The sequence below is a fragment of the Pelophylax lessonae genome, assembly GCF_965119305.1.
Source record: "Pelophylax lessonae genome assembly, chromosome: 1".
Classification (NCBI taxonomy): Eukaryota; Metazoa; Chordata; class Amphibia; order Anura; family Ranidae; genus Pelophylax; species Pelophylax lessonae.
The window spans coordinates 341,037,668-341,049,709 of NC_138768.1; the positions used below are offsets into that span (position 1 = coordinate 341,037,668).

General features: G+C 37.9%; 1 protein-coding gene across 1 annotated transcript in view; it reads left to right on the plus strand.

The window, feature by feature from the left end:
* Positions 1-12,042, plus strand: part of CNTNAP4 (contactin associated protein family member 4) — a 557,814-nt gene that overhangs the window by 524,440 nt on the left and 21,332 nt on the right. The window contains exons 18-20 of the mRNA XM_082267662.1: positions 622-861; positions 1,928-2,149; positions 9,023-9,156. Of these exons, the coding sequence (XP_082123788.1) occupies positions 622-861; positions 1,928-2,149; positions 9,023-9,156 (596 nt within the window). The remainder of the gene's footprint in view (positions 1-621; positions 862-1,927; positions 2,150-9,022; positions 9,157-12,042) is intronic.

The following is a 12,042-nucleotide window of genomic DNA, read 5'->3' on the forward strand; positions in this document are numbered from 1 at the left end:
ATGTCTGTAGTACCTGTCAAGTGACTTGTGATGGAACTTCTTGATAAAAAAAATAATGAACTCATAGTTAGTTTTGAGCTTGGTGCCAAAGTACAAAGATGCTTGCCTGTAAAGCTTCACATTAAAGTATGTCAGTGACAGTGGGAGACTTCACCAAACCCTGTGAGTTAACAGTGTGTCAGGGTGCCAGGAAACCAGACCACACGAAGATGCAAGTAAAATAAAGCAGTTTATTAGGGCAACAACAATAAACGCACAGCAAGAGTAAAGAGCAAAATCAGGAACAGCCAGGGTCAAGTCCAGAAGCGGGTAGTCATCCAAGCCGTGGTCCAGTCCAGTAGCGGGTAGTCTGCCAATGCCAGATCCTCTGCTGATGCTGGGTCATCTGCCGATGCAGAATAGAGAGCCAGGAAAGTCGTCAGCCAAGCCAGGTCATGCATGGAGGAACATAGAGAACAGAAGACTGCTAGCAGTGATGTACCTTGGAACACAAACACAAGCAGCTCTTTAATTTATCATGTACATTATATAGTAATGAAGTGATGAACCCAGAGTTTAAAACACTGTGCAGACCATTTTGTATGTATATGTATTCTGGACATTTTTTTATTCCTTAAACAGGTGGAACTCCCTCAAGGCAGAAAGGATTTTTAGGATGTATTCGTTCCTTAAAATTAAATGGCATTGCCATCGATTTGGAAGAAAGAGCTAAAGTGACTCCAGGAATAAAACCAGGCTGTCCAGGACATTGTAGCAGTTATGGAAACTTATGCCACAATGGAGGGCAGTGTTTTGAAAAGCTGGCTGGGTTTTCATGTGACTGTAGCCTATCTGCATATACTGGATCATTTTGTAAAAAAGGTGGGTGTCAATTGCAGATTTTGCATATGTAACAGGGAGTTGTGTCCATTTTAGGAAGGTATTAACTCTGTCTCTAGCAGTGTGGGCTGTACTCCCTCTCCCTAAATAGATAATTTAAAGTAGGAGAGAAGAGTGGTGTGTTGAGAGAGGCAACCATGAAGGACTCCAGCCTGTGGTGGTGAGATTACCACAGGTTTTCCCTTTTGCAGGCTCCTACTTGGGCCTGGGAAGAAATATCACTTAATGAAATAGACTGGAATACTAACCATGCAGGGACTTAGAGTACTGGCAGCAGACCCCTATATGCAGGATGATGTGATTATCTATTTGGAAATCTGTTATGCCACTAACTGGAAAATGAGCAACAGTTAAGTAAAGCATTCACCCAGACATTCCATTATTGGGTGGCTACATCATGGAGGGACCTAAAGTATGACTTGGGCAGGAGACCAGTATGTTTTTTGGCTGCCCTGTGGCTTTAAGGGGGTGTAAAGCTCCCCAGCCAGTGAGACGAACTGGTAACCAGAATCTTTTGTGTTCCATGGTTCTACAGGAGGCCTCCTAAACACAGGAATTAGCTTAACAATGCACCATTAGGAATTTCTCTTATATACACTGCCATTCATGTACTTTACTGAAAAGTAGAAAAAGTAGTGTATAAAAAAAGAAGAAGCACCTTAATAAAATATGTCCAAGCACTAATATCCAGTGAGGGTCTTCTCAGTTGTTTCATTATCATCACAAACAACTCGAAGACTATCACTGCTCAAAGCGACTGAGCTTCATTCTAGAAAACACAGGGGTTCTTTCTTAAATGAGAAGTAATGACTGTTCATTTTCATTATAACATGTAGGGATAAATAAGATCATCTAAGTTTGTTAATAAGGTGATCCATCTGATCCTATTGTTCATCCTAATAATGTGCTAAAACAGAGGTGGCAATACTCATTTATATACACCCAGATGCACACATAAAGTATACTAGACATTTATTTCTCTTCAATTTCCTTATGTATATTAAAAGCGGAAATAAATGGAACCAATTTTGCATTTCCTCTTTTGCAGAAATTTCAGCATATTTTCAAGCAGAATCATCAATAACTTACAATTTCCAAGAAAATCACACAGCGGCTAAAAATACAAGCGTGCATCCTTTTTCTTCTAATGCAGGCATATCTTCTAAAGAAAGTATTGCATTTCATTTCAGAACAACACAAGCACCAAGCTTATTACTTTTTGTGAGTACTTATACTAAGGAGTATATTTCAATCATCATTTCAAGAAATGGTAAGTACATTGTCAACTCATATATATGATATTTTAAGGCAAGGCATTTGTTGAATTAAACTTTAAAACAGTATAAACTGTATATATATATATATATATATATATATATATATATATATATATATATATATATATATATATATATATATAAATACAGTATATATATATATATATATACAGCATATATATATATACAGTATCTCACAAAAGTGAGTATACCCCTTACATTTTTGTAAATAATATTTTATTATATCTTTTCATGTGACAACACTGGAGAAATGACACTTTGCTACAATGTAAAGTAGTGAGTGTACAACTTGTATAACAGTGTAAATTTGCTGTCCCCCAAAAATAACTCAACTCACAGCCATTAATGTTCAAACCACTGGCAACAAAACTACCCCTACGTAAAAATTTCCAAATTGGGCCCAATTAGCCATTTTCCCTTCCCGGTGTCATGTGACTCCTTAATGATACAAGGTCTCAGGTGAGAATGGGGAGCAGGTGTGGTAAATTTGGTGTTATCGCTCTCACTCTCTGATACTGGTCACTGAAAGTTCAACATGGCACCTCATGACAAAGAACTCTCTAAGGGTCTGAAAAAAAGAATTGTTGCTCTACATAAAGATGGCCTAGGCTATAAGAAGATTTCCAAGACCCTGAAACTGAGCTCTAGCACGGTGACCAAGACCATACAGTGGTTTAACAGGACAGGTTCCATTCAGAACAGGCCTCGTAATGGTTGACCAAAGAAGTTGAGTGCACGTGCTCAGCTTCATATCCAGAGGTTGTCTTTGGGAAATAGATGTATGAATGCTGCCAGAACTGCTGCAGAGGTTGAAGGGGTGGGGGTCAGCCCGTGAGTGCTCAGACCATACGCCACACACTGCATCAAATTGGTCTGGATGGCTGTCATCCCAGAAGGAAGCATCTTCTAAAGATGATGCACAAGAAAGCCCACAAACAGTTTGCTGAAGACAAGCAGACAAAGGACATGGATTACTGGAATCATGTCCTGTGGTCTGATGAGACCAAATTAACCTTTTTGGTTCAGATGGTGTCAAGCTTGTGTGGCGGCAACCAGGTGAGGAGTACAAAGATAAGTGTGTGTTGCCTACAGTCAAGCATTGTGGTGGGAGTGTCATGGTCTGGGGCTGCATGAGTGCTGTTGGCACTAGGGAGCTACAGTTCACCAAGGGAACCATGAATGCCAACATGTATTGTGACATATTTATGCAGAGCATGATCCCCTCCCTTCAGAGACTGGGCCGCAGGGAAGTATTCCAACATGGTAACGACCCCAAACACACCTCCAAGATTACCACTGCCTTGCTAAAGAAACTGAGGGTAAAGGTGATGGACTGGCCAAGCATGTCTCCAGACCTAAACCCTATTGAGCATCTGTGGGGCATCCTCAAATGGAAGGTGGAGGAGCGCAAGGTCTCTAACATCAACCAGCTCTGTGATGTCGACATGGAGGAGTGGAAGAGGACCCCAGTGGCAACCTGTAAAGCTCTGGTGAACTCCATGCCCAAGAGGGTTAAGGCACTGCTGCAAAATAATGGTGGACACACAAAATATTGACACTTTGGGCCCAGTTTGGACATTTCCACTTAGGGGTGTACTCACTTTTGTTGCCAGCGATTTATACATTATTGGCTTCGTGTTGAGTTATTTTGAGGGGACAGCCAATTTACACTGCTATACAAGCTGTACACTTACTACTTTACATTGTAGCAAAGTGTAATTTCTTTAGTGTTCTCACATGAAAAGATATAATAAAATATTTACAAAAATGTGAGTGTTGTACTCATAAAAAACATAAGGTTCTTTTTTTTTAAATGATCACATAACCTCTGTTCTCAGCCGCATAAGAGGTAGGTGTGAAAACCGCAGGGCATGTGTCAGCAGGAGGTAGAGAAATAGCAATACACAGATCTTCCCAGTGAAGAGCGGGGGGGTTGATAGGCAATCTGTACCCCCAGCACAGCCAGAAAACCTGCCACGCTGGAAAGGATGTGCTTCTATGCTTAGCATGGTAAGTTTAAAATAGAAAAGCAGGAGGACTGGCAAGATCACAAGATATTTCACACAAAGAAAAAAATACAAAGAGAACAGAATATTTTTTAACACAAGTAGATAGTATAACAGACACATCAAAAATATGAAATGTTGGGGTAACAAACATTTAAAGCCCCTTTATACCATTATAACATGTCACAATGCTGTGTGGAGATTCAAGAGTTAGGCCGGCCATAGACGGTTCAGCAGAAACGGGCCAAGATTTGAGCCATGTGTGGGCAGGCTGAATGTAACAGGTTGATCAATCAATCAACTTGGGTACAACCAGCCTGTTGGATTCATTTGCGATTATTGTTAGCGACTGCTATAGGGTGATGTATATACCAGGAGCCAACATATCATAAACTATTTTTGTAGCAAAAATATACATATTTAATTAGTTGGTTTGCCATTATGTAAGTTTATAGGGGGATGCAACTCTAGGGTACTGTAATACTCTAGGGTTCTGTGGTCAATGTGGAGCTAATATTTCCTAGTTTTAAAAAAAAAAGGTTTTTACTCTTTTTTTTAACAAGTTATTAATGAATGAATGAATGAACATATTTGTAAAAAGTAGTTTTTTTTTTCAAAACCTTAAAAACATCCAAATTTTCCACACTGTTTAATAACAACAGTCATATTGAAAATGTTTCCCTTTAAAGGTGAGCTCTGAGTTTAAATAATAGTGCAGATTTATTAACACAATAGAGAATTTACTGCATATCCCACATTTTAGAAGTGTAGAAGGCCATGAGTGGTAGTTGAACCACGACAACAGCACAAGGAATCAGATCTTGATAGAAAAGCAATACTTGGAAATTAGATTCTTAAAAACAGAAAATAAAATCTTAAAATGCAAAGTTATGGCAACCTCAAATTATTTTTTAAAGTGTACCTAAACCTAAGATTGAAAAATGTATGTACTCTACTCGTTTCTGTAGTGTTATTCTTTTCCACTTCTTTTTTTTTTGTAGCTTTTCATAAGAGCGGCAGTGTTTTCACCGTAGGATGCATGTTTCCTGTGAACTGCAAGCTGAATGTAAAAATGTAAAACTTAGCTTGCCACTGCCAGTACTTACAACTTGGGGTTCACAACGAGCACAAGGCATCATGGGTTGGTAATGTCATTGAAGAGGGATCTGCACCTGCAAATAGAGCACATGTTCTGTCTCCACCCATGCTTTGGGTCATGATATTAAACTTTCCAGACAGTATAGCCACTTCCTGACTCAGCCAGTCCACACATAATTTGACTATCAAAAAAGACATAGAGGTTGAATCTAAAAAAGTTTTATTTCACCATGTACAATACAGAGAAAGTTTTTGAACACCAACATGAAAATGCCAATACCAAATGCACAAAAAATCTAGTTGTTGTGGCAATACAGTACCACTAAGTACCAGTAGATACACAATATTACAAAATAAAGCAATACAATGGCAAGAGCATAAAACACAGAATAGGTGGAACACACCACCTCCACCTGAAATCTTTAGATTTCACTGAATAAACAAAAATTAGACCATGCATTAATATAATTGAATAACCTATAAACGGAAAAGAAAACATGAACATCTCAACACAAGTTAATTGAGAAATATAGTCTTGGAAGTATCTCTGAAGAAAATATATTTTAGGCAGAAAGACCACAGCATTCCAAACCCTTGCTGTATCAGTAATACTCAAATGATAGACAGAACAGGTCAAGTTGAGTAAATGCTGGAAACATATACTGAACGTGTACGTTGATAAGTGAAGATGAAGTTCCAGATTATTCTTTGTTGTCCTGAACTTGACATCCTGGAACAGTCCATAAAGACATCAGGTCACTTCTTAATGTTGACCAAAGCTTGCAAGGCTCCTAATGGGTGGAAGTAGGAAAGCATAGTTGGTTGAAAAAACTTCTTGGAAGGTCTAGGACATTCTGTTTCCAGCTGGCAAAGAAAGGGTGTACATGACTTCTTTCAGTGTTAGTGTTGTTCTTGGTGTGATACTTGAGCTGCCAGCTGTATAGGCTCGGGTCTTGCTGGTTAAATTAATAGCTAAGTTACAGCTCAGGTCAAATCTGTAGAATCAAAGTTTTTACAGCTCTGACTAGGATTCCTTAAGTGAAGTGACAATGCTGTTTTTCAGTTGTCAGGCACGGTTTTATCAATGACAGAACAGCCTGAGGTTGCAGCTGAGAAATCAGTAGCATTTATAGGACTAGGTATGGATTTACAGTCACTATTTACATGGTCAATGAACTAAAGAACATCCACATTGTTTAATAGGCTCTTAGCATTTGAAGTTTCCTTTTCAACCAGTGATGATTCAGATTTGCTGTTAGCATCAGCAGTTTTTAGTGTTGTCTTACCAGAATTATCAAAAAGTGGTTCCCTGATGAAGCCTTAATTTGTCTGTAAGATAATATATTGGAGTGCAAACTGTTTGAACCCTGCTTCTCAGTAAAACAAGAAGCACCAATAACGACACAACCTAAGTTATTTAGGCATTTGCATCATTGGCACAACCACTGAACTACTCAAGTATTTTGTGCACTCTTTGAATGTTTCTTCCCAGCAGAAGCATTGTTTGACATCATTATCCAGTGGTGGGATGTAACCAGTCAAATCCAAAAGGATGAATGAAGTATGTCTTCTGCTACAGGAATCTTTTTTCTGTTATTAGTTATTTGGTTCTAGTCAATAGGGTTGAATAATAAAGACAAATTTTCTGTTCAATTTGCAAGGGAGGTCAAGTCACACTTTTCATGGGATATTGTGGTTGGATGGGAGGTTGGATCATGCTAGACTCTCTGTACATGAAACGGTAACTGTTTTTAAATTACAGAAATAGAATAATGGAAAAAAGGAAACTTGATTTTATTTCTCGTACCTTTACCAATGGTTGACCACTTCTCCTGTATGTCAGGTTTAAAACAGATGTATTCACACCGTGAGTGATGTCTAAATAGCTAAGGCCTAATTAGTAAAGACCTGTCTTAGTAAGTTGTAGTTCACGCAAACCAATTACTTAGTTCTTGAAACGTCTAATTATCTTTACCAGAAATGTTAGCACAGCCTTGCACACTTTGGAACAGAGGATTTTTTTATGGATCCTGGGCTTCCTCAGCTGTGATATATACACTGCCATGCATCTTAGAGGCTCCCAGCTGGTTTGCCAACAAGAACAGTTTCTTAACATGCTATAAGGATTGATGTACTAGCCCATTGAACAACAAGTCAAATTTCTTAACTGGGCAAGATATCCTGGTCACTAATGGCAGTCTTAAAGATAGAGTCTCATCAAACCTTGTGAGCCAAGTGCTTGTGAGTTTGCAGGATGCCATGTATCTGGCAAAGTCTAACATGTCAGAGCAGGAGGGCTTAGGAAATTTAACCCAGAAACAGGTTTGCAGTTCATTGCTATGGTAGTATAGAGTGGGGGAAATAGTTGTTTGATCCCTAGCAGATTTTGTAAGTGTGTCCACTTACAAAGAAATTAAAGTTCTATCATTTTTATCATATGTGTATTTTAAATAATAGAGCAAGAATATCAACCAAAAATCCAGAAAAAACACATGATACAAATGTTATAAATTGAGTTGCAGTTCAGTGAGTAAAATAAGTATTTGATTCCCAAGCATGATTTAGTTTTTGGTGGATAAACCATTGTTGACAAGCACAGAGGTAAGACATTTATTATAGTTGGTTTCACACATCTAAGGAGGGATTTTGGTCCACTCTTCTTTACAGATTGTCTCTAAATCCTTAAGGTTTCTTGGCTGTCGCTTGGCAACTCGAAGTTTCAGCTTCCTCCATAAAATCTCTATAGGATTAAGGTCTGGAGACTGGCTAGGCCACTCCATGACCTTAATGGGCTTTTTCTTGACCCACTCCTTTGATGCCTTGGCGGCATGTTTTGGGTCATTGTCATGCTGATTGCTGAAAGACTCATCCATGGCCCATCTTTAGTGTCCTGGCTGAAGGAAGGTTCTTACCCAAGATTTTAGAATACATGGCCCCATCCATTGGCCCCTCAACTTCAAGTTGCCATGAGACAGTCAAGAAACCTTAAGGATTTAGAGAAGATTTGGCCAAAAATCCCTCCGGAGATGTGTGCAAACCTGGTCTCCAACTACAAGAAACATCTTACCTCTGTGCTTGCCAAAAAGGGTTTCTCCCCCAAGCACTAAGTCATGTTTTGCTTGGGGATCAAACACTTATTTTACTCACTGAACTGCCACTTAATTTTTATAGCTTGTTTTTTGTGCTTTTTCTGGATTTTTGGTTGATATTCTCTCTCTATTATTTAAAATACACATATGATAACAATTATAGACTCTTCATTTCTTTGTAAGTTGGCAAACTTACAAATCAGCAGGGGATCAAATAATTATTTTCCCCAGTGTAGACTCAATAAAAATGTAAATATTAAATGCAATCTCCATGTTTTTGAATATGCTTAACATATGCATCCTATGTAATGGAAATGCTTTAAACTATTTGATTGCTACTCTCTTTCTGTCATTATTATTAATTAACTATTACCTTAACATGTATTTATTAATTGAGGGAACCTATAAGGGTGGCTGTTGCCTGACTCAACTAAGGCTCTCATAAGGTGCTGAAAGCTGCCATTGCCTGACAGCTAGAAGCTGTGCTAAATGGCTGTAAGTGAAACTACACAAACTTTCTCTTACCTAGCACTAACTAGTCAATCCTGGATGGGAGCCTTGACAGTGGCATCTACCAACCAATGTAATAAGTTGCTTACAATAATTGTTGAGAAATATAAAATGTACTCTGTTTTTTTTTTTTTTTTTTTAGGAAGTTTACAGATTAGATACAGATTGGATCATCTGCAAGATCCTGAAATCTTTAGTTTACATTTAAGGAATGTAGCTGATGGCCATCTCCAGAAAGTAAAGATTTTAAGAAAGCAAGAGATTCTCTTTGTGGAGGTATACATGTTTTGTTTATTAAATTATAAAAGTGAGGAATAATTCTATTATAGGGGTAATTTACAATGCAATTTGCAATAGAGGTTAACGAACATGCACCAATGTAATTTTGCTTGGATGGATATTTTCAGTTTTACATCCCCTTTTTTAGTGTCTTATGATATAATTGTGTTCTGTGTATTCCTCAAAAAAGCAACAATGCCTAAGTAGTCAATATCTTTCTTACAATATGGCATGATGGTGTCTTGAATGTTGAACACATCCACATTTATGAAAAATATAAATGGAACTCTGAGATAAGACAGAATTCTAACTACATTTCTTATATCAGTCTAATGATTGGATAGCAATGTTTTTATATCGTAGATGTTCAACATTACAACTGTCTATTTTCAAGCTAAACTTGTGCAACCGGTGAACAGATTAGTACAAGAAATGGAAGAATAAAACAGATAGCTAATGGCTACATGGAATATGCTTGGACACTGGAAAATAAGGATAGATGTTGTTAGGATGCACTTCTAAATGCAACAGTTTAAATTTATGTTGCAATTATATTTGGGAACACCTAAAATTCCCAAACATGACATTCCATGTTTAGCAATAGTAAGGCCTTGTTCACACCATGTGTGGAGACATGCATTTTTCTGCCCCTGTCTCTACATGGGGCATAACTGTGTTCTATGTGCCCCTGCAGAGATCTTTATGTTGCATATTTCTGAACAGAACAAAATGCACATGATATCAACATTGGGGTGTTAACAGAACAATTGTTTTCTTTGTGTTCTTGAGGAGACTTACATTAGAAAAATACAGGCCTCTGCACTTTGTGTAAAGACCTAAATTTTCTATGACAAACAATTCTGCACATTTGTTCTATCAGTTTATTGCACATATGTGAACATGGCCTTAAATGCAGGCAGTTTGTACACACACAACATATGCTATAAATGGGACAGTTATTACTCACTAAGGAGCATTTATTAATGTAGGTAGTACTAGATAGGATCAGTTAGACAGTTAGACAGATTTGAGGCAGCTTTATTATGTCACCCTACTATGTACATACAGTACACAGACTTAGGTCTTACACCCACCCACCAGTAGCATAGGATTTATGCATACACTGTAAGTCTGGTGCCAACAGAGAGGAACGGGTGGAAAGGAGGAGGGAAAAATAAATATTGTTGCTAAAATCTGTCACCCATGGCACTGGCCCCAATGTGACATTATTACAAATACTCCCATGAGCACACTTCAGTTTATATGATTTTGAAAGCTGAGAGTGCCCAGTCAATTGTTTAAATAAAAAAAACCCTGTAAATGTGTACAGTGCCTGCCAAGCTGAGCATTTAAATTTATGGAGAAATGGTTAGATAGTGAGACATGAGAATGGGCATGCTGTGCTATATATATATATATATATATATATATATATATATATATATATATATATATATATATATCCCCATTAAATCTTAGGAAAACTCATAGCTCTAAAAAAGTATATCAGAACTTTGACTTCATCGTATATATAAATGATCAGAGCACCAGAGAGCAGTGTTTAGGTATTACGATATTCCATTTTGTCCCTCATAACATAAATGCAGGGCTTTTTTTAGAAAAATTTGTTAAAAAGTTTTTTACTTTTTTAATATGCTTATTATGTCATCACAGGCTTACCCTTATCTTGTACACATGTTGACTTGTGGCAGGACTCTTCTTGTGTACTACATCATGCCCTGTTAACTCGATTGAGCTTGGGAATATTGGGGCACAGTTTATGGGTGGGGCTTGGGTATAACTGGAGCATGTAGCACATGCCATCTAAATACCATTTAATTACCTGCCTGAGCTATGTTTTCTATATGTTTGTCGCATCCAAGCCCCTCTATTTAGGATCTCTAGAATGCCACTTATTGCCACGCTACAGATGTCTCCCTGTTACCTGTATTCTGGCAAACCCATGTCCTCTGTGACCTTTAATGGGACTAAAAAGAATCACCTCTTTCTGTGACATCAAAGATCGGTCAGACTACACATCTGTGGTACCAGAGACAGTGGAACAGACCCAAGCTCAGTTTCCTCTCTTCAAACAACACCAAAACCATCAGAAAGCTCAACGCTTCCATATCATCCAGTCTCAATCCAGTGGCATATAATCGAGGCAGATCAACCCAGTTACCAGCAGACTAGACTTCATGTCCTAGTTTCTGAAAAGCATGCACTACCAATCACAGCAAAAAAAAAAGGGGGGGGACTGTTGTGCATGGTTACAACTGAGAGACAAAGTGAAAGTCTTACCTGCTCTATGTGATTACATTAGTATTTCCTTTCTTGGACTATGAGGGGGGGGGGGACTATGATTTTAGGTGATCCCCAGCACATAGAGAGAACACAAGACAAAAAAGCACCACATTCAGGTACTACTACACATGTAGTGTAGGACTCCTTTAACTGTTTTGCCTGGAGTTCAGCTTTAGAATTATTCACTGTTATGTCCTAAATTGTATCAGTCTTAATTGTGCATACATTAGTTTAAAGACACTCTACTAATGGCAGTGCATTAGCAAACACACTCATGTACATTTCTATGAAAGCATTTTCAAGACAGGCAGCATAATTATCACACTCTGCACCGTTCATGCTTCAGCTTAAATAAAGGAATAGATTATTAAATGGAGACACTAACTTTAAAGGAAAACTACAGTTTATAAACTTAAGTTACACTATAAATGTCAAGTCTACTTAGTGAAAACTTTGTCACTTTGCACATTTTTTAAATCTCTCAGTATGCATATGCATTCCAATTCCTAAGTCACCGTGCATGAATTAGTGATAGTGACAGAAATGGATAGATTCAAATACTCAAAAACATGTTTCCCT